This window comes from Panthera onca, chromosome C1, assembly GCF_046562875.1.
Source record: "Panthera onca isolate mPanOnc1 chromosome C1, mPanOnc1 haplotype 2, whole genome shotgun sequence".
NCBI classification, from domain to species: Eukaryota; Metazoa; Chordata; class Mammalia; order Carnivora; family Felidae; genus Panthera; species Panthera onca.
In genome coordinates, this window is record NC_138346.1 from 465,678 (window position 1) to 485,635 (window position 19,958).

At 61.5% G+C, this 19,958-nt stretch overlaps 1 protein-coding gene across 2 annotated transcripts; it reads right to left on the reverse strand.

Annotated features, from left to right (window-relative positions):
- Positions 1 to 3,894: 3,894 nt before the first annotated feature.
- On the reverse strand, positions 3,895 to 18,466 carry GAL3ST2 (galactose-3-O-sulfotransferase 2). 2 transcript variants are annotated; one of them, XM_060624433.3, is made up of 4 exons: positions 17,504 to 18,466; positions 7,031 to 7,114; positions 5,673 to 5,937; positions 3,895 to 4,805 (listed from the first exon to the last, which is right to left on the reverse strand). In XM_060624433.3, exons 1-4 carry the CDS (start codon positions 17,530 to 17,532, stop codon positions 3,987 to 3,989), a joined length of 1,197 nt encoding a protein of 398 aa, XP_060480416.2. In that variant the 5' UTR covers positions 17,533 to 18,466; the 3' UTR covers positions 3,895 to 3,986. The 2 variants fall into 2 exon arrangements, with proteins under 2 accessions (XP_060480416.2, XP_060480415.2); XM_060624432.3 differs by lacking the exon at positions 17,504 to 18,466 and having other exon boundaries at positions 7,031 to 7,294.
- Between the last annotated feature and the right edge of the window lie 1,492 nt (positions 18,467 to 19,958).

Sequence of the window (19,958 nt, forward strand, 5' to 3'; positions counted from 1 at the left end):
GGACCCGGATATCCGCTGCCCGCAAGCCTCGCCAGAGACACCTGCCGTGTGAAGCCGAGTGAGCGCTCAGACCCCCGGCCACGCGCCGTGACCCCCACACCGCCCCGGGGGTGCCGGGCCCTCTGGCTCTCACCGGACCTCAGCCCCGCGTCCGTGCTGGGGAGCCAGCTCAGGCCCGGCGGGCCGGCACCCCACCCCCTTCCTAGCCCCAGCCACCTTGCCACGCTGGCCCCTTCCACCAGGGCCCACTTCCCGGGGGGCCGCTGCCCGGGCCGGGGCTCCAGGGGAGCCCTCAGCACCCCAGCTGCCATCCGTGGAAAGGCCGAGGGGCCGTCCTGCTCAGGAGCCCCCTGGGCCCCACCCTCTGACGCTCCGTCCCCTGCCCCTCCCTCTGACATGGTGTCACCTGCAGGACCCTGAGACCTGAGCTCTACTGCCACCCACTTGTCCCCCCGACCTTCATCCCCCATCCTTCCCGAAGCTCTTCCTTCCCCCTCATCTCCTCATTCAGGCACAAGACCCGACAGGTAAAGCATCCCGTGGAGGAAACTCAAACTTCCCCCAAGCAGCAACGACAGTCTGGGCGAAGAGCTCTGGGGGCCCAGACCGCCCAGACCGCCCAGACCAGTGTGAGCTCAACCCCCGACTCACGCCTGCGCAGACGGACCGCGGGGTGACCCACGGAGCCACCGACGGTTACCCTCACCTCATTGTAACGTTCCATCCCCCATCCAAGGAAGAGCCCAAGCCTCATTTCTACAACACACGGCGTGCGTGTCCGCGGAAGGTTTCCTTCAGGCCCGTGTGTGACCGCGTGCCCGCCTCTACACGGGATGACGAGGCTCCCCTTTCTGAATATTCCATCCTAACCCTAAATGAAAGGAACCCAGCCACCCTTGCTCGAGGGTCACGGCTTTGGAAGTGATTTCCCGTGATCTCCTTCTTTGCCGCAAATAAAGTCGTCTTTGTGTGCTAACTCGCCTGGTGGAGGTTCTATGTGTGACTCACCAAGGAGGGAACTCACGTCAGGCGTTACAACAGGACTTGGAAGGGGAAACCGAGCTCTGGGGAGATTATGACATCATAAGATGTCCACGTAGGGATCATAAACCTGCCGGGACTGTTCAGGTCCCCGGGGGGGCACCTGGGGAGCGGGTGGGAGGCGACCCCGATGCCGGCCAGGCCACTGGGCAGCAAGGATGTCCCTAGCTGGCAGCCTGCGCCCAGACGGAAGCCCGGAGATCTGCCGTGGAAGGAACGGGAAGACGGGGAAGGAGTCGGCACAGCCTCCCCACCTCTCAGGGCTCCACTCACACCATCTCGCTCCCCGTGTCCCCCAAGTCTGGGCCTGATGCAGTCTGATGGGCCCCCCACGGAGCCTCCAAGTCACGTGGGCAAAGTGCCCACGTTCAGCAGGGCCGTCTAACCACGATACCCACTGGGGCCTTGGAAGGAGGAGACTCTTGGACAGGCCTCCTTCCCTCTGCGTAAGGATTTGGGATTCGGGTACTTTGCGGGTTGTTTTTATTTTTTTAACGATACCAAGGAGTGCTTAGTAAATAATTCACCGTTTGGAAAACTTTTATTCATAGAGATTTTCTAAGTAAGCCGTTAATAATCTTTCACGTGTATTCATCTGAAAACCAGCTGTTTTTCATGTGTGACAACGATCTTTCCTCTAGAAACAGAACAAGAGATCTATGGGTTCTGTTTTGTTTTCTGGTGTGGTTTTTTTTTTTCTGTTTTTTTTTTTTTTTAATTGAAGTGTAGTTGACATATGACACTATATTAGCTTCAGGTTGGGACACAATTATATGCATTACAAAATGCTCACTCCCATCTGCAAACATTATCACAGGACTGACTGCATTCTGTGCTGTGCCCCTCACCCTCATTGCTATTTATTCCCTAACTGGACGTTTGTGCCTCTTATTCCCTCCACCTGGTCACCCATCCTCCCCGACCCCATAATGTTTTAGTGAGACGCCAGCAGGTTTTTAACAAAACATGGAGATTTTACATGAAAACCTGTATTTCCAGCCTCTCCTGAAAAATCAGCCCACAGCCGGCCATCACTGCCCCCCTGCCCCCACCCTGACCCCAGCATCACAAAGGCGTTGAAATCCCCCCCCAAAGGGATTTTCTGCCTGGCTTTGTGCTCCCCACTTTTATTGGCTACAGACCCAAGCATTTTAAATACCCCTTTTGAATGGATTTCCTGAGCAGATGGTTTTCCGTGTTTTTTTTGTTACAGACCACATGCACTTTACCTTGTAATAAGTACCCCTGAATTTCCTTCCAAAGAGACAGAACCAGTTTACATTCCTGCCAACCTCAAGGGCAAAAGCAAACATCATTGAATTCCTATTATTACTTTGCATTCTTGATGGGCATGCTGAGAACAGACCCCCTTCTGTGGTCCTGGCACTGGGGACAAGACAAGGCATGTCTGTCCTCACCCTGGACAGGCACGCTGGCCCAGGCTAACTGGTGGAGCCTGCCTGACGCCCAGGGCACCCAATTTGAGTCTGTCTTCAAATGGGGGTAATATTTTCATTTCTTTGTGTGGCTATAGTTTCTTACCTATAAATCCCTCACTCTGCATCTGGTCTCCCTTCCGTTCCCCCAGGACGTCCCTCCACGGTCCCCACTGCCCCTGGCTCTCTGCAGCGTCCGTTCTGGTCTTTACTGTCTCTGTGCAGTTTTGGGGAAGTCAGGTTTTCAGTTTCTGATATCCTGTTTTACTCTCAAAAATCTCTGCAATATGTCCTCTAATCTCACTGAAGATTCATTATTCTTAAATTTCCCATTAAACTGATGTCCAAGGTAGTTGCTGCCTGTTCTGATGGCTGGGTGTCTCTGCGAAATGCTGACCCCCTGAAAAGTGCGGCCACGCCCCCTCCACAGGTGCCCCCCACCCCCTCCCGGCCAGGCAACTGGGGACTTTGGGCCGAGGACCCCGGCGTGGAAGGAAGAAGACCCCGGGCACCCGGCGGACAGGCCAGGCTGAGCCTCCCGGCTGAGCGTGTGAGAGCAGTTCTGGTTCTTGGCTGCCCCAGGCACCCCGCTTCTCTCGGGACACGGGGCATCCGGTTCCAGTGTGCACCCCGCCCTAAGCACTGGGCCCCGGGGCAGCCAGGGATCCTGTCCTGCTAGGCAGGGGGTCCTCAGTCCCTCCCCACGGGTGGCACACAGGGGTGCCTGGAAGCCGCCCCCCTCTGGCGCTGCACCCGAGGGCGTCTCCGGCACAAGGGAGGGTGCCGCCAGCCGGGGGGGCTCCTGCGGCAGACACTCCGGGGGGCTGTCCCAACAGGGAGCTGCAGGACTGACCCCCACCTCGTGCTCCGGCCAAACCACGCGTCTTATACACAGTTTGCACATTTCTCGACCTGAAGCCATTCTTCAGCTGGAAAGAAACCTCATACAGCCAAAGAGATGGGAAGCTGAACATTCCAGACTCGCTGCCTCATACCAGTTTCCTGGGCCTGTTATCCAAGTGCCGCACAAGTGTCTCTGTGACCGGCAAGTTCAGGGAGCCACTCTGGGCTCCCTCAGGGACCCATGGCCCTGCTGCCCAAGCCCCTCTGGGTTCTCTGAGTTCCAGTTCTGATGGTTCACGTGTCCAGTGGTTCCTTCCCCCGGCCGTGCTGGCATGCGCTCTGATGGGCCGCGTGTCCCTGTGTGTTCCTTCGTGGGGCGGTGTACTGACGTCTAATTAAACATGCGAGCGGATTCTGTCGAACAGGTTCATGCCATCAGACCAGGTGTCCCTACTGTCCGAGATCGGGGCCCTCACCGAAAAGGCCCCTCCAGGAGGATGGATCCCGGGTGGGTGCCTTCACAGGGGTCTTCACCCTAAAGAGGGGCTGCTGCGGGAGCTCCCCCTCCCCCCGCCCCCCGCCCCGCCCCCGCATGAACTGGTGCCACGGCCTCCCCGCCATGACGGTAGGGGGCTGCAGTCACACGGGGGGCCCGACCCCGTCCCTCTAGTCCTCCAGGAAGGGGATGTTCTTGGGGGGCTTCCCCGGGAACTGGCGGGCGTACAGGTGGGCCATGTACTGGAGCTCGGGCGTCACCATCCTCCGGCACATCTGCCGCGTCTGGTTGTCCAGGTCCCGCCGGAGGTTGTAGCCCATGATGTCGGCCACGCCCGACTGGTAGGGGCGCAGCCGGCGATCGGTGATCTGCGACAGGCTCTTGGCCTCGCCGTCCTGCAGGCACCGCGCCGCCAGCTCCCGCCGCCGCGCCCGCAGCCGCGCCACCTCGGAGCGCAGGCGCCGCGGGCCCAGCTCGGCGCGCACGCGGGCCCACAGGGTGCGGTTGAAGTGCTCGTAGAGGCGCCAGTCGAGGGCGCACCAGCGCCGGGCGCGCGCGCGGGCCTCGGGCGACAGGCCGGCGACGCTGCGCGGGCTGCGCGAGTTGAGCGGGAAGGCCACCACGTCGTCCAGCCGCCAGCGCAGCAGGTGGCGCAGCAGCACCAGGGACTCGTCCAAGTGCTCGGCGATGAGCACCAGCTGGAAGCGCCGCTCCACGTCGGCGAGGCGCGCGCGCACGTACGCGTCGTCGGCCGGCGCGTCGTTGTCGAAGCCCAGGTCGAACCACATGCCGTTCCGGGCGGGGGCGTTGCGCAGGCCCGCGCCGCGGTGGTAGTAGGTGCGCGGGGCGGCCAGGAAGGCGTCCAGGCTGCCCGCCGCCCGGAAGGCGGGCACGTCTTTCCTGTAGTAGGCGAAGGCGGACTCCAGCTGGAAGACGGGGTTTCTGAGGATGGAGAAGTAGAAAGTGTCGTTGGGCATGACCTTCTGCACCTGTTTGGAGACATGACGGGAAGGGCTGGTGACTCCTCTGCCGGGGCACCCGGGGCCGCCTCGCTCCCCTGCCCGCACCCTCCGCCGGCCGCCGTTGTCCAGAAGGATCCGAAAGACCTCGACGGGGGCCCCGCCCCCTCTCCTTGTCGTCGTCCCCCCCCCCCCCCCCCCCCCCCCCCCGCTAAGCCTTCCGAAGGCAGGTCAGGGAAGCCGGCGGGAGGAAGTGACGACCTTTAAACGGAGATCCGAGGGGTGCCTGGGTGGCTCTCGGTGGGTTGAGCGTCCGACATCGGCTCAGGCCATGATCTCATGGCTCCTGAGTTCGAGCCCCACGTCGGGCTCTGTGCTGACAGCTGGGAGCCTGGAACCTGCTTCCGATTCTGTGTCTCCCTGTCTCTCTGCCCCTCCCCTGCTCACACTCTGCCTTTCTCTCTCCCTCTCTCAAAGATAAACCTTAAGAAAACATTTTTAAATACCCTGAGGAGGAGCTGTGAAGAGTGCCCCCTCAAAAGGGGGCAGCAGGTGCAAAGGTCCTGGGGAGGGAGAGGTCGGTGGGTTTGGGGACCAAGAGTGGGAGTCCAGAGACGCAGATGGAGAGGGCGGCAGGCCACGAGGGTGCCCACATCCGACTCCAAAAGCAACTGCAGGCACCCGTCAGCAGGGGAGGGGAGCAAGGTGTGTGGCAGGCCTCGTCCGGCCCCGTGTGAGGCTCCGGCGAGGTCCGCACGCACGCACACCCAGAGCCTTAGTCTCTCCAGCGTGCAGGCCACCCCCACCCCCCACCCCATGGTCACACCTCAAAGCCACAAAGTGCCTGGGGCTGCGTCTCACCCCCTGCACCTCTGCCCTCCTCCGCACGCCCCGCACCTCCGGCAGGTTGAACCTCAGGTGGTTGCACATGATGTTGAAATGCCGCTGCGGGCCGGGGGGCTCCAGGCCCTCCACGTAGCGCGCCAGGAAGAGCCAGGGGTAGCCCAGGTGAAAGCGAGAGCCGGCGGGTAGCGCCACCGACAGGTTGTGCGTCTCCGCAAAGCGGAAGAGGATGTTGAGCACCGTGCTGCTGGCGGTCTTGTGCGTCTTGAGGAACATGACGTTGATGATGGGTGGCCCCTCGGCCTGGCCCCCGAGCAGGCTGGGAGGAGAGCACAGCCAATGTCAACCAGGGAGGGCCCACGGGCCCCCCGCCCAGAGAGACCCCCAACCCCACAACCTGGAGACCCTCAGACCATCCACCACCGAGCTGTGCCTAACCCAAGATCCCCTAACCCACACTTTCCCTACAGCAACACCAAAACCTGTGCCCCCCACCCACCAGAGACCCCAACCCTGCAACCCCAGAGGGCCCACTGGCACGGACCTGACTGCTCCCTAAGTGCCACATCATCTGTCCCCCCACATCCCACAGCTCAGTCCCCAGGCCCTGGCACCCTTTCTTTTGCCTCCCAACTTTCTGTTTGGTTCTCAGGGCACCCAGCATGGCTCTGGCCCTGTGGACTGGACACCACACCCAGCATTTCTTGGCTGACCCTTCATGCCTGGACCGGCCAGCCTGACTGCAGGGCCAGAATGGACACTGGTGGCCTCTCTCGTGATCCCATGACAGCACCTCCCAGCTGTGACCAGCCTGGAGAGCGGGCACCTTCCGTGCCCGAGTGCGTGACCGGTAAGAATAACCCAGGATAGTGGGGGAGGGGGGGCGGACGGGATCCAGAAGCTGTGCCAGCCCTGGGTACAACGGGGGGGCCAGCAGAGACCCGGGCAGCTTGGGTGCCCCTTGGGGAGATCCAACCAGAGGTGGTAGGGTCAGGGAGAAGAGGCCTGGAGCCACAAGACCTCCCAGTGGCCAGCCCTGGACCTGGGTGACCACCCCTGAGGACCTGGCTTCACAGAGGACGAACCACTGGCAGGCAGGGGGACAGGGGCCTGGCCGTCCCAGACCTACCGCGGGCCCTGGCCCTGCCTCCCAGCACCTGGTCACCCTCTGCACACAGCGGCTCTGCCCGACACCCAGGCCCGCCCCCGTCCTCCCCGAGCCCTCCCCAGAGGCTGGGCAGCTCACTGTCCACAGGAGACACTGGGAGGGCTCCAGAGGGCTATAGGATCCCTGAAAGGAATGGTCACCAGCCAGTGCTGGATGCCACCCAGAGGTGGACAGCCTGGGGTCTCAGGCACGACTCTGGGAGGGGGCAGTGTCCGAACCATGGGGCACCCAACACAGAACTCACGGTGCGAACAGCCTGATATCCCTGTGCAGGAAGCCAGCCAGCAGGAACACGATCAGGGCCAGAAGGAGAATGGCCTGGAAGCACCTGTGGGGCAGAGTGAGCCCTTCAGCCCCCCTCAGGGGCATGGGTGGGGCCGGCACCACCCCCTCCACCCCCCACCCCTGTCATCCGTGTATCAGCTCCTATCGAGTACCTACCTGCGCCCACCCCATGGGGCCTCTGGGGTGGGGGCTGAGACCCAGGAAGGGCCTGAATCATCAAACTCTACCCCCTCTTGGCCCCGTACTGCACCCTTCCGCTGCTCAGAAGCCAGGAGAAGCTGGGGAGGGGGGCAGCGAGAGGGGCCAGCTGATGAGCCCTCAGCAGGGATCCTTGGGAGTCTGGCCTGCCATAGACCCCTGAGCTCGCACCCCCACGGGCGCATCAAGAGAGGGTCTGAGAGGTGGGACGTCCTGATTTTCCACCACTGGGGGAGGGGAGGGGCCCCACAAGAGAAGAGCGGCGTGGGATGGAGGAGAGAGAGAGCAGCGGGGCAGGGACACGTTTGGAAGGTGGGGGGAGCAAATCTGTTGCATATGAAATGTGCTGGGACACCCAAGCAGAGATGCCAGCCCGTGGCTGGAAAAGGAGTCAGGAATTGCTGGGGCTGTGACACACATCTGCACATCAGGATAAAAATGCCATATAACTTAGCGCCCCAGTCAGAAAACAATGGTGGATTCTCCTCACCGATCCAGAAGTCTGGAGAGGGGAGGCTGCTGCTTCTGGCAGACTTAGCCCCACCACATTGAGGATGTTGACATCTCTCCCTCTCCCGGCTTGTAGCCTCATGGTCACAATATGGCTGCCAAGCTCCAGACATCACATCAACATTTGGATCAGCAAGAAGGGAGAAGGGGCAGGGCCAGCCATGGTAGAGGCAGACACCTTCTTAAAGCCCCTAGCAAAATTCCACCTCCACCTTGTTGGCCAAAATTCAGTCACATGGTCACCTCCAGTTGCAAGGGGTTGCTGAGAAAGCATTCCTCGGTGTTTACAGCCTCTGTAGTGGGGGGACAGGGAGAAGGTGGTGGGTGTCTATACGGCTATATTTCTGTAAATCTCTGGGAACGGTGGGCTGCAGCCTGGGCCCGAGCTGGGCTTGCCTTCGGAGGCAGACACATCTCTGGAGGAAGTACGTGACCTGGCTAGTGGCCAAGGACCCAGGTGGCCAGGCCAGCAGCAAGGTGGCCCAGAGCCACCCGGAAGTCAGGCCTCTGTTCACCGCAGCACTCAGGTGACAGCACTTGACGTCAGGTTCTGCATACAGAATTCACGACCCAGGTGGCCCCGGACACAGAGCTGCGGCCGGCCACCCGTAGGCATGCAGCAACGTGGCGGGAAAACCGTCTTCAGGGCCTCACCGGGCCCTGGTCTGCAATCATGTTCCTGACATCAGACCGATAAATGCCCGTTCTGGTGCCTGTTAATGCTTTCAGCCCCTGTGCACTAGAAATGTCCATTTGCATCGAGGTATTTTCAGCCGCAGTTGATAGCGAGCTGTCCCGCTGTGTCTGCACAGCCGAAAACAGCCTGGACCTCCTCACTCGACGGGGACGGCACCTTGCGGACAGGAGCTAAGGCAGGGAGAGGCCGGGGTCTCTCCTTCCACCCGAGACAGCCGGAGTCAGGGTCCTTTCAGAGCCACCAAGAGGGGCTGCAGCCTCTTCCGAGCTCTGCCCGTCACGCCCGGCCTGTGGCCCGGCCGTCTGATGGGAGACACACGCGGTTTAGTGGTGACTGACTAGATTAGCTCCGTGCCCTGACCTGTCGGAGAGAGGACCCCGGTGTCCCCTCCTGGGCTTTGCCAACGACAGCACAGAGCTTGGGACTCTGAACTCCAAGAGGGGCGAGCCGGGAGGAGCCGCCCAGCCCAGATCCTCGACTCCAGGACAGGCGGCTGCCTGGCCCCTGTCTGCAGATGTGGCCGGGAAGATTTCACAGCCGTCCTTCCAGGCTGTTCCCAGCTCCTCAGCCTTCCCCCAGAGTGCGCTCCCCACCCACCCGCTTCCCTGTACACAAGGGAGCTAGCTCCCCAGGCCTCCCCTTGGACAAGACCTGTGCTCAGAGGCTGAGCCTCATACTTCCCCGGGCTTGAAAGGAAAAAGACAGAGGGGGTCTCTTCCTGGAGCCTAACTGGGGGGCCTGAGTGTCCCCAACAGGTTGTGCCTGGGTCGGCAGACTGTCCCAGGGGCTCCCTGGAGGGGTAGCCGGTACCCAAAAGGCCTCTGAGCAGGGGAAGTGGAGGGCGTGGCGGTGGCCAGAGGGGGCGCGGGGGGAGGGGGCTCTGCCGTGTGGGCCCTCGGCCTTGAAGGAGGTCAGCTCACAGGTTATGAGGGAACTGGGTGCCACATCTGGACTCAACGAGCTTAGCATCTGGAGAGCACATAGGGAGGAACTTCCTGCTCAGACTGGGGCTTTCACATAAAGCTCCACAGGGTACACAGGGGTGTGACAAGCTGGGAACGGGGGCGGGGGGGCGGGGGGGCACTGCACTCCTCGGAGGAGAAGTGGCTATATCCACGCGTGGCCCACCAGTCAGGGCCCCCTGGCCCCGAGGCTGAAACAGGAGCAAAGAGGAGGCCCTCACCCCCGCTCGGCAGTGGCCGGCACACCCCCATCCTGGGACAAAGGAGGTGACCAGATTTCCGCATCAAACACGCTCAAAGTTTAACATAATTCCCAGAAGAGAATCTTTAATAATAAGTCAATTCTAGAGTTCAAAGGGAAGCAAGTCATACAGTAATAGCCAGGAACATTCTAAGCAGTAATTATAAGGGACACGGGGTCTCCACTGCAAGGCATAGAAAACCACTCTCTCTGAAGCTCCTTGGTGTTAGTGCAGGACAGGAGCCCAGGGGAGGGGTGGGGGGTGAGGGAGCTTTCCAGGGAGGGGGGGGAGGGAGGCAGCGGTGGATGGCGTGAGCAGCTGGCTAGCTAGCTCTGGAAAAGGCTTATGCCGGATTTCCCTCACCCCACGGATGAGAATAAATTCCAAACGGGCGACATTTAAACGTGGCAGGTGTGGCGAGCCCAAGGCTGTCCCTCCCTCCCTGTCACTGGTGTCCTGACTGGCACCGCCTCTTGGGAACTCTGGATTAAAATGCGCAGGGCCTTTGCCCAGCCAGGTTGTGACCAGCAATTTATCCTGTAGGCACCACGGATCCCCTTATCCCAGCACCCGACGTGCTCTACCCCGTGGTGTCCCCATGGGTCATCGCTGGTAGCCACTGGGCAGAGGGAAGTCACAAGCCTCGCCCAGGGCCCCACGCTAGGATGCAAAAGAGGCCTGTGACCCAGAGCTGCGTTAACCAGAGGGCCACGCTGTCCCCACCCACAGGGCCATCACTGTGGCCCAGCCAGGGAACAAACAGGGAAGAAACGCATCAGTGACCTCCCAGATGGAGAGGGGTGGGGACCCCAAGGGGAGGACACGGCCGGGGTCAAGAGCGGAAAGGTGCCCAGCGGAGCCCTCAGTGGACAGGGCAGAACTTGGGGGACACCAGAAGCCCAGGAAGGGAGATTGGGGGGGGCCGTTGGTGCAAGTTTGGAAAGAGGGACATCGTTACAACGCTGCCACGCCACGGGAAGCACTGTGTCCGTCCGTCCTCCGTCTGTATGTCCAAGCTCTGTACCCTTCAATCAGACGGTCAACCTGGACGCTCTCAACACATTCTGGCTGTTTTCATGACGTCGGTCCTGTGCCTCCCGTTGTATTTATTTTGATTTGCTAGTTTTTCTTGCCACTGTAAATGAAACATTCGTCCAAGTCCCATTTCTGGGTGCTTATCACTAGAAGAAGAACATTCTTTGTACATCGTGGCTGTCACTTCCAGTCTCTCTCCCATGCTGCCCATTTACTGGGCGCCACTGTTTCATTCCAGAATCCTGGTGCCCCTGGCGCTGCATCCGTGCTGGCTGGGACACAGGACGCTCCAGCCCTGTCCTGCTCGCCTCCCGGCCTGGGCCTGGAGCCAGCCCCATCTCCAAGAAACCCTGGTCCCCCTGGTAGGGACGGTCTTTAGGGACCATAATCTGGGGGCTGGGGTGTTCACTGCTCAGGGAAGGTCGTAGTTTCAGGGGCGACAAAGCTAGAACGGCACATGTCGAGGCAGAATCGCTCACGAGCTCACACTGACAGGTCCGCTGTGATTCGAGACTGCAGCTTTTTGAACAACCCTCTTCCTGCTGCCTCTTGCGTCCCCTTTCCCGCCCGGGAGTGTGGTCTCGCGCGAGACGGCCGAATTAGAGTCGTTGGCTCCATCCACACTGCGCACACACCGGTGTTGACCATTTCTTGGCATACCCTGTCCCCTTCCCACAAAAGAAGCGACAAGCTTTCCCAGCTCTAGAAGGCCTCACTGTGGTCCCAGGGCTCCAGGGCCCTGGGGTTCCCGCACAGCAGTCATGCCATTTCTCCGGAACCCGTGAGGCCTTCCCGGGGGGTGGGGGGGTTCCCCTCGTACCTGAGTGTGGATGAAGCCACAGTGCTTTTACAGCCCATGTACACTCTAGCTCCCACTGGGCAAGGCCCACACGGGATACTACCCAGGCTGGTCTCTACCCTCGCGATCTCACAGACCCCACTGTGCCACCACATAAACTCCCTTCTGCAAACACGGTGTGTTTGCTGGTCCCTTGCAGAGGAGCTGAATGAAGCTCTGTCACACGCTGACCATCTGTTCGAAATTCTCCCCTTTGGCCTTGAGGCGACAAGAACTGGCCTGTTTCTCACAGCTGTCCGACTAGAACAAACAGTCCTCAGAGAGGACACTCAAGAGAGGCTCTTCTTTTGCCAAAAGAACCTGTGGTCCAAACGCCCACGGGGGCCGCCGGGTCACGGTTCTGGAGCCGCCAGGGTGCCAGGTGGCCCACCCTCAGGGCCGCGGGTGGGCGGGATTTGCTGCCAAGCGCCAGATGGGGAGCCGGGAGCCCCTCTGTGGCCTGTGTGTCCGACACACAGACGCGCGTTCTCTACGGAGAGCCCAGTGGCTGCACGACGGTAAATGGGTGAATTGTTTGCTATGTGAATTACGTGCCAATAAAACTGTTTAAAGTGATAAAAAAAACCTATTTAAAAATATTTTCAAAGTGTTCAGATGGCAAAAAAAACTTTTTTGAAAGCCAGTAATTGTGGGAACAAATAAATATAGCTGGAAGTGATTACCACGTGACAGTGCTCCCAAGTGCCTTTAGCTGAAAGGGGCTTCCTACATCCCCCCCCCCCCCACCCCCCAGTGCCTGCCGCTCAGGCACAAAGGTCTCTGTGGACCTCCCTTTCCTTGGGGGCTTGGCCTGGGCTGCTCACAGGACAACTCCCAGAGTCTCAACCTTCCTGCCTCGGAATGCCTGGGGTGGAGCTCAGTGCCCAGCATCCAGGTGGTGGACCTGCTGCCCGCCTCGGGAACATGAAAGGCTGGTGTCCCGTGGCATCCGGGGGGCCAGCAGGCTCTCGGTCAGGCTTTGCTCTTAGAGGCCACAGAGTCCCAGCAAGTGGCACCAGAACCCCTGCAGCAGAGGCCCGAGAGCCAGTCTGGCCGTCTGCCAGACGTGGCCCTGGTCCAGTCCCGGGGGGCACCCGTGGGAGAGCTCAAGGCCCCAGGCCCCCGAGCCCCAGGTGGGTCTGCTCCCAGGTCCCTCAGGGAGAAGTCCCAGGCACGTGGGTAAGAACCAACACGAGACTCAAATCACGGATAAAAGCAGCATCGCACATCCCACCTCCAGCTCAGGAGCTTCTGGTCTGGCGAGCTTGCTTACTATGAGGGAGACTCACAGGGGGGCTGACGGAAATGGGTTTTTTACATCCGGATTACTCGTTCCCACCCTCCCCCACACCCCCCACACCCACACACACACCTACACACATACACACACCCACACACACCCACACCTGCCGTTCCGGCTGACCTTTCCTTATAAACAGACACTGGCCTCAGTGGGACTGAAGAAGGACACAGAACCAAATGCCTGATGGTCATCCAGTAGTCAGCCAGTTTCAGCGAAAATCTAGAAAAAACAGGACTGACCCTAATCCGGGGAGCTGACTTTCAGCCCCACAGAATGCACAGGAGGCCCCGGGCTACACCCAGCCCCCTGCCCGGCCACACTCTCTGTTCCATCTCGGTGGTCCCACGGCCCGAGGGAAGCAGGAGAATGGGCTGGAAAGACCCAGCACCCTCCCCCCTCACCTGTACACACAACCGTCAAGTGTCACAAAGCCCTCCGTCTGTCCTCTGGGCCTCCGGACCCAATGGGCTTCCTTAGAACACACTCTCCCTCAGCCCATCTGGGGCTCCAACCCAGGGCTCGCATGCAGGACCCAAGGTTGTCACACAAAGCCGCCCCCCCTGCCAAATCCCTGCTCATGGTGCATCCGTCACCTTTCACCTGGCCCTCATTGAGCCCCTTGTACCACTGTAGGCACGAGGACAAGCTGAGGGCATCAGGTACAGTCGGAGCATCTCATCGGTGGGGGCCAAGGACAGGATGGATGTTACTCAGGGCTCCCCGCCCACAGCCAAGCACTTGGCCTGAAAGGCTGGGCTCTGCTGCCCCTGGGAGCTGCATCAGCACAAGGCCGGGGGGCAGGGCCACCCCAGGTCCCCCAGGTCGGCACAGCTTCCTCTGCTGAAGACACCATCAACACCAGGGTGGGTAGAGCACAGAGCCATCCATTCAAAGAAGAACCAAGAAGCAACAGGGATGGGCTGCCACACACCCAAACCCAACATCTCCCGAATAACATGGGCCGCCCTCCACCCAAGGGCTTCTTCTAGAAGAAGAAAAGAAGGCCACATTGTAACCGTCCGCAAGACGTGACAGAGAAACATGGCCACAGGTGGGATGGGACGGGACGGGACGGGACGGGTTAGGATGGGTTAGGATAGAGAGAGAGAGCAGGACTGAACAGATACAGAATAAAATAAGACAGATGTGGGGTAGAAAAGAACAAACTGAGGAGATTAAAATAAACACGGAGCAGGACAGACCAGACCAGAAAACACCTGAGGGTGTCGCCTGGGTTGTTTCGACACCTGTTTGCAGAGAGACCCATGAAGTGTGCCCTGGCTGCTGGTGCTGCTCCTGGGTCACCGTCGCCGTGGGGAGGTGGGCACTCGGCCCCTCCGCCTCAGCCGGGTGCTGTCCTGACTCCCTCCCGGGCACGCTGAGGCCGAGGAGCCCCCGGGGAGCCCCTCCCCACGACGGCACGACCCCCGGCCCCTCCACACCCTGTCCATCGCCGTTGACAAGGACAGCACATGCCCTGGCCCAGCAACCTGCCGCAGCAGGGCCTGGTGCCTGAGCCGTCCTCAGCCTGAGCGTCCCAGCTCCTCACGCCCAGAGCCCATCGGGCCGGCCACTAGAACGCTCCGTGACAGGCCATCCGGTCACACAGCTGGAGCCTCGCCCACCCTGGCCTGCACCTTCCCTCCTCGGGGGGCGGGGGCGGGGGGGGGGGGTGAAGGCCCCACCCCCACTGCAGTACCCCCTCCGCAGGGACCCAGAGTCTGCCTTGGGGGCCCCGCAGGGGGCAAGACCCAGGAGCCCTGCCGCCTCAGTGGCCCAGGGCAGGCACTGCCCATCCCCACCAGCAGAGGCGTGAGATCCTCCCAGGGTCCCGGGGAGGGGGTGGGGGGGAAAATGGGAGGAACAGCGGGTGGGCAGGCATTCGCCTTCTGGTCCCTCCAGAGCTCCCAGGATGGCCTCCAGGGGAAAGGTGGCCTCCTGTGCTGGCCACCTGAGCCCGCATACACTGGGGCACCGTGGAGGTGGTGGGGCCGCAGCCCTGCCCTCCAGGCCCCTGCAGGGTGGGCGACCACCAGGTGTGACCCTGGGAGGGCTGGCGGTCACCACCTTCACTGCAGAGGCCAAATGTGTCTCCCGGATGGCTGCTCCAGAGGGCACCAGCGGCCCATAATGCTGGGAAAATACGAGACAATTCGCAAAGCACTCCCGGTTTGTCCCTCCCAGAAGTTTCTGTGGCTCTGAGAAGCCCTGGGGCAGACCTGGCCTGGCCCTCAAGGGGTGCCAGACCAGGAGGCTGGGAGCCAAGCCACTCCCACGGCCAGGTGTAGGGAGGACACGACCCTCCTCCCAGCCCACCCCTGCTCGGGACCGGGCCTGGAGGCCAGGACAGACAGCCCAGCAGGGCACCAGCCACAGAGGTCACGGTGGCCCCGTCACAAAGCCAAACAGTCCCACACCAAACAGTGCCTTCTGGAAGGTGTGGGCCTGACTCACCCTGAGAACGGCATCTTCCAGCTGGTTTATTCCTTGGTCCACTAGTGGACTGGGAACCCGTGAGGGCCACCGTCCCCAGCCCTCCAGCAGGAGGCCACACCTGGAGGGGACACCTTGTCTTGGCCGGCAGCCAGCTCAGAGGACACCCACCCAGCGCTCGGTCAGGATGACGGCTGCAGACAGGCCAGCACACGGACCACGTGGGGACAGACCGTAGGGCTCCACGACAGCTTTGGGGCATAAGCCAGGCTTTTCCCAAAAGCACCGGTGACTCCTGACAGAGCGAACCCCACCTGACCACACACTGGGGCCGGCACGCTCTAGACACGGTGAGGAGGTGCTGCACCCTCCCCCCGGGCTCCACTGACCCTCTCCATCCCCCCTTCGCGGCCACCACAGGTGGGCACCAGCAGACTACTCCCAGATCCCCCTGCATCGTCCCCCTCACTCTCAGAACCGGCCCCAAGACCTGGAGCCACAGCCTCCTGCGAGGTCAACCCCCACAGGGTCACACAGCCCCCCTACGGGGACACACACCCCCCCCCCCACAGGCAGGACCGGAGGCTCGGCACTCCAGGGGATACTCGATCCCCAGAAACAGAGCTGGGCTTCAAACCAGAAACGCAGGTTTTCAGGAGCCCCCCCACCCCAGCAACTCTGAGGCAGGACCTGGAAGATCTGGGCTTTCACCCCAACAGCTGCCAGGCAGATTGTGCCACCTGGGGCCGGGGTCCCCGCTGGGGATGCCACCCAAGCCAGAGGGTGCCCCAAAGAGGAGGGTCTGTGCCTTAACCCATCACAGTCCGCTCGCTGAGACCACAAGCCCCCTGGAGGGGGAGATCGTGTCTCTGCTCCAGACGGCTCCTCCGACCACCAGGGCCCCTGGGCACCCGCTCAGCCAAGCTTGCCCAGGGCTACCCCCTCCCTGTGCCCAGGGCCACAGGGTACCTCCCCAGGCAAGCCTGCCTGGGACTGTCCCTCTGTCCCCAGGGCCATGGCTCAGTTTACCCGTCAACCAGCCAAGCCTGCTGGCCGAACGGAGAGGGGCCTCTGAACATGTGCACAATCCGAGGAAAGCAAACAAGTCGAAGGCTGCGAAGACAGTGAGCGAGCGTGTCCGAGTGACCCAGGCAGCCCCTTCTTCCCGGGGCTTTGAGTGGACCCGTAAGCCTGGGACACCCAGCACAGCCGCCGCCCAAACCTGTGCCAGGACGGCCACCTGGAACCACAACACACTGCCCTGCTGTCCCACCAGGCGTCCTGCTCCCGGGGGCTCCCCCTGGGGCCCCTCACCTTCCCTGTGCGCCAGAGGCCGGGCAGCCAGTGGGACCTGGGCTTGGCCTCCGGCTGATAGAGTGACGTCCCCACTTCATGCTTCCTCCTCAGGGTGGTGACCACATCCACCTCCACGGAGAGGGGGACACCTGGACCTTCCCTGTGTCAGCTGGCCCCTGGGGACCCGCTGTCCTCACCCCAGGAAAGAGCTGGTCATGCCCACGTCTGGGGCCCATGGGGAGAGCGCCCAGAGGCACCGGCGTTTCCCCAAAGTGTGTGGGATGAGACAGAGAACGAAAATGCAAAGCATTTCCAGACACACCCGTCCCCCCTCCGAACCTGAACTGTCAAAAAAACACAACTCCCTCTGTTTATACAAAGGGAAACATAGCACTTACTACCCTGAGCCGGCAGGGCCGGGTGCCTGCACCTGAGGGGACCTTGCTCTAAGTGCCTCAGACCCTCCAGCGAGCACCTTAAAACATACATGTGGATATCTGGCCCTGGAGTGTCAGAGGCTCAGGCTGGAACTCCCCCCAACGCCAGGAAGTTCCTGCTGCACACAGGGGCCTGGCCATGGGAAGGGGGGGACAAGGACAAAGCCAGGAGGTCCCGGACCCCCAGCAGCCACCCACCCAGGCCTTCACTCCAGACACCAAACCGTCATCCCCTTGGCCCCGAGCCCCACGTCCCCACAGAGGCCGGGACCAGCGCCGGGCCTGGGAAGACAGGGAGGGGTCACGCACTGCCCGAAATGAAGAGTGAGTTCAGGGCAGTTATTCTTGAGAAATAGCCCAATATATGACTTCCTTCTAAAGACAAACACAGAACAGCTCATTTCTGCCAGGTCTCTGGAATATGCAGGGACTAGAGACGTGTTTTGTGTCTCTGTGCCGACCCCGGCGCACCCCAACTTACCTCTGCGTGCCACCTGGCGGGGACAGCATGCTGGCTGGGGCCCACGCAATGGCGGTGGGCAGGTGGCGGTCCAGGCGGAGGGAAGCCAACCCTCAGCCCCTGGGCACAGACACCGGGCAGGGTGCGGTACGTGCAGAGTATGAACTTGACTCCCACGGGAGCTGACCTGGCTCAGGTGCGAGGCCACGCCCTACAGCCCAAGTCGGGAGAGCTTAAGCTTCAGTTCTCAGAAAGAACCGGACTTTCCCTGGGGCCCAGCTGGCGCAGGGAGTCTAGGGCTCCTTCCGTGGGCCTCCCTGCCAGGCCAGCCCCCCAGGGCTCCCACCTGCTCACCCGGCCCCATGCCCAGGGGTCCCTCGGCCCCGGGTCGCCAGGGAGCCATAGGCACCTTCAAGGGCCTCTGGACCCAGAGCTGAGAATGAAGTGGACAAGGTGAAGGCTGAGGGTCCGTGAACCCTCTCAGGATGGATCTGGGAAACGGGATCAAATTCAAGACCTGTTCTCCTCCTTCTACCCCTTCAAAGCTCGCTTTATACTAGGAGAAAGCCTAACTAGCTTTTACGTCTTGGGATGAAAACAACTTCAGGATGGGGACCTTGGAAGGCTAGATAGAAATACTGGATTTTACCGCATGCAAATTTGTCTCTTTATCCAGGAAGTAAATAAATAAGCTTCAAAGACAAACAGACCAGGGGAAACATCCGCAGTGCTCAACCGAGTGTTAAGTCCGTAAGAAAAGGACAAAACCCCCATAACAGCACACGAGGTGGCGCTCTGTGGCTTGCTGGCCAGCGAGGGAGGGGCTGGGCATCGGAGCCAGGCCCGTGACCCACCTTCCCACACAGCCCCCTTTCTGTGACTGGTCCCCAGACACAATCTGGGGACTGAGTCCTGGTCCCCAGATTGGTCCGGGCTGGCCAGCGGCCTCCCTGCCCTGGCCGGTGGCTGGCATAGTGGGTGCGACAGGGCAGAAATAAGGTGGGTGGGCCGGGGGCCTGGAGGAGGAGAGGGGTGCCGTGGGCGGGGGCTGGGCTCAGGACACTCCCACGCCCCCTGGTGCCCGCGGGAGCACCTCCCCACCATGCTCAGCGGTCACACAGGAGCTCCCAGGGGCTGCAGCTCAGAGGGCAGGGAGTCTCACCCCCAGGACAGCCCTGGACGAAAGTGGGTGGGGAGGATGAGGCCGGTGTCCACCATCCACGGGGCTCCAGGAGGACGCATCACGTGGGGGCGCGGGAGCCAAGCACCCAGTATGTCATTTCCACAAAGCGGGGGGTGAAGCGAAAAAGGCAGAAGAAAGACAGACAACATAGCCCTCCACTTCCAACTTGCCGATGTGTGTCAAACACCCCTGAAACTCGGCAGCTCCCCAGCAAGGGCTGTGCTCGAGCTCATGGGCCCCAGGGGCTGTCTGCCCACCCTGCTGCTTCGGGCGGGGGGTTTGTCCTGGGCCCCAGCAGGCTCTCTTCCAGGAGGACCCCAGGAGGCCAGGGCACACCTCACGCACCCCCCAACCCCCATTGCAACCCAGCCCCTCCCATCCCACTGACCAGCGGAGCCATGTGGCCAAGCCCAAGGTCATTGGGAAGGGCGTGGGGCCCCTGCAAAACCACAGCCCACGCGGGGAGTAGGAGTGATCAGTGGGACATCCTGTGCAACGCCCCCAGCCCCAGCCCAGGTAACAGATGTCACTGGATGGGGACAAGACAGCCCGTGAACCACCCCCCCGTGGCCTCAAGGAGGCCCCAGGCCCCAGACAGACTGTGGGCACTCCTCCCCTCAGCCCCCTCCCCACACCAGGGAGCCCAGGGAAAGGTGAGCTCTGGTCACTGAGCCTGGTCCAGAGATGCCCAGCCGTCCCCCAGTGCAGGGTCTCCTCTGCTTCCCTGGGGTCACCCCTCCCCGGGCCCGCTGTCCAGGAAGAGCCACAGTGGGGCAGGTAAACCAGGCAAAGAGCCACGGCTACAGCTGCAGAGTGCCACTCATCCAAGCTGGCAGGGCCCCAGGCCCCCATCGGGGAAAGAAACCTTTTGGCTGCCTGAGGGCAGCTGTCTGTCCACTCGCAGATGGGAAGGCGCCCCGGCATGGACACAGGGCCAGGACACTCCAGCACAGGTGTGGGGGGTGCGAAGAGCCGCACATGGGAACATCTCAGTGCCCAGACCACTCTTCCCCACCTGCTGGGACCTTCAGGCTCTGTGAACAACATTTCTCTTCCTCCTGATTTACTGCTTCTGTAACCCTAAGCCTCACCAGCGCCCCGGGGGCACAGCGGCTGCCCCTCGCAAGGCCAGATTCTCTGATACTTGCTGATGAGGTCACTGTGCCAAGCCCCATGAGAAGCACCTTGAGTGACCAGAGAAACCACAAAGCTGCCAGTCCTGAAGACCTGGCCCGGCTGGCCCAGTGACTGGGACCGGGCTCCGGGCTGCTGGGCCCGGGCAGTGACTGGAGC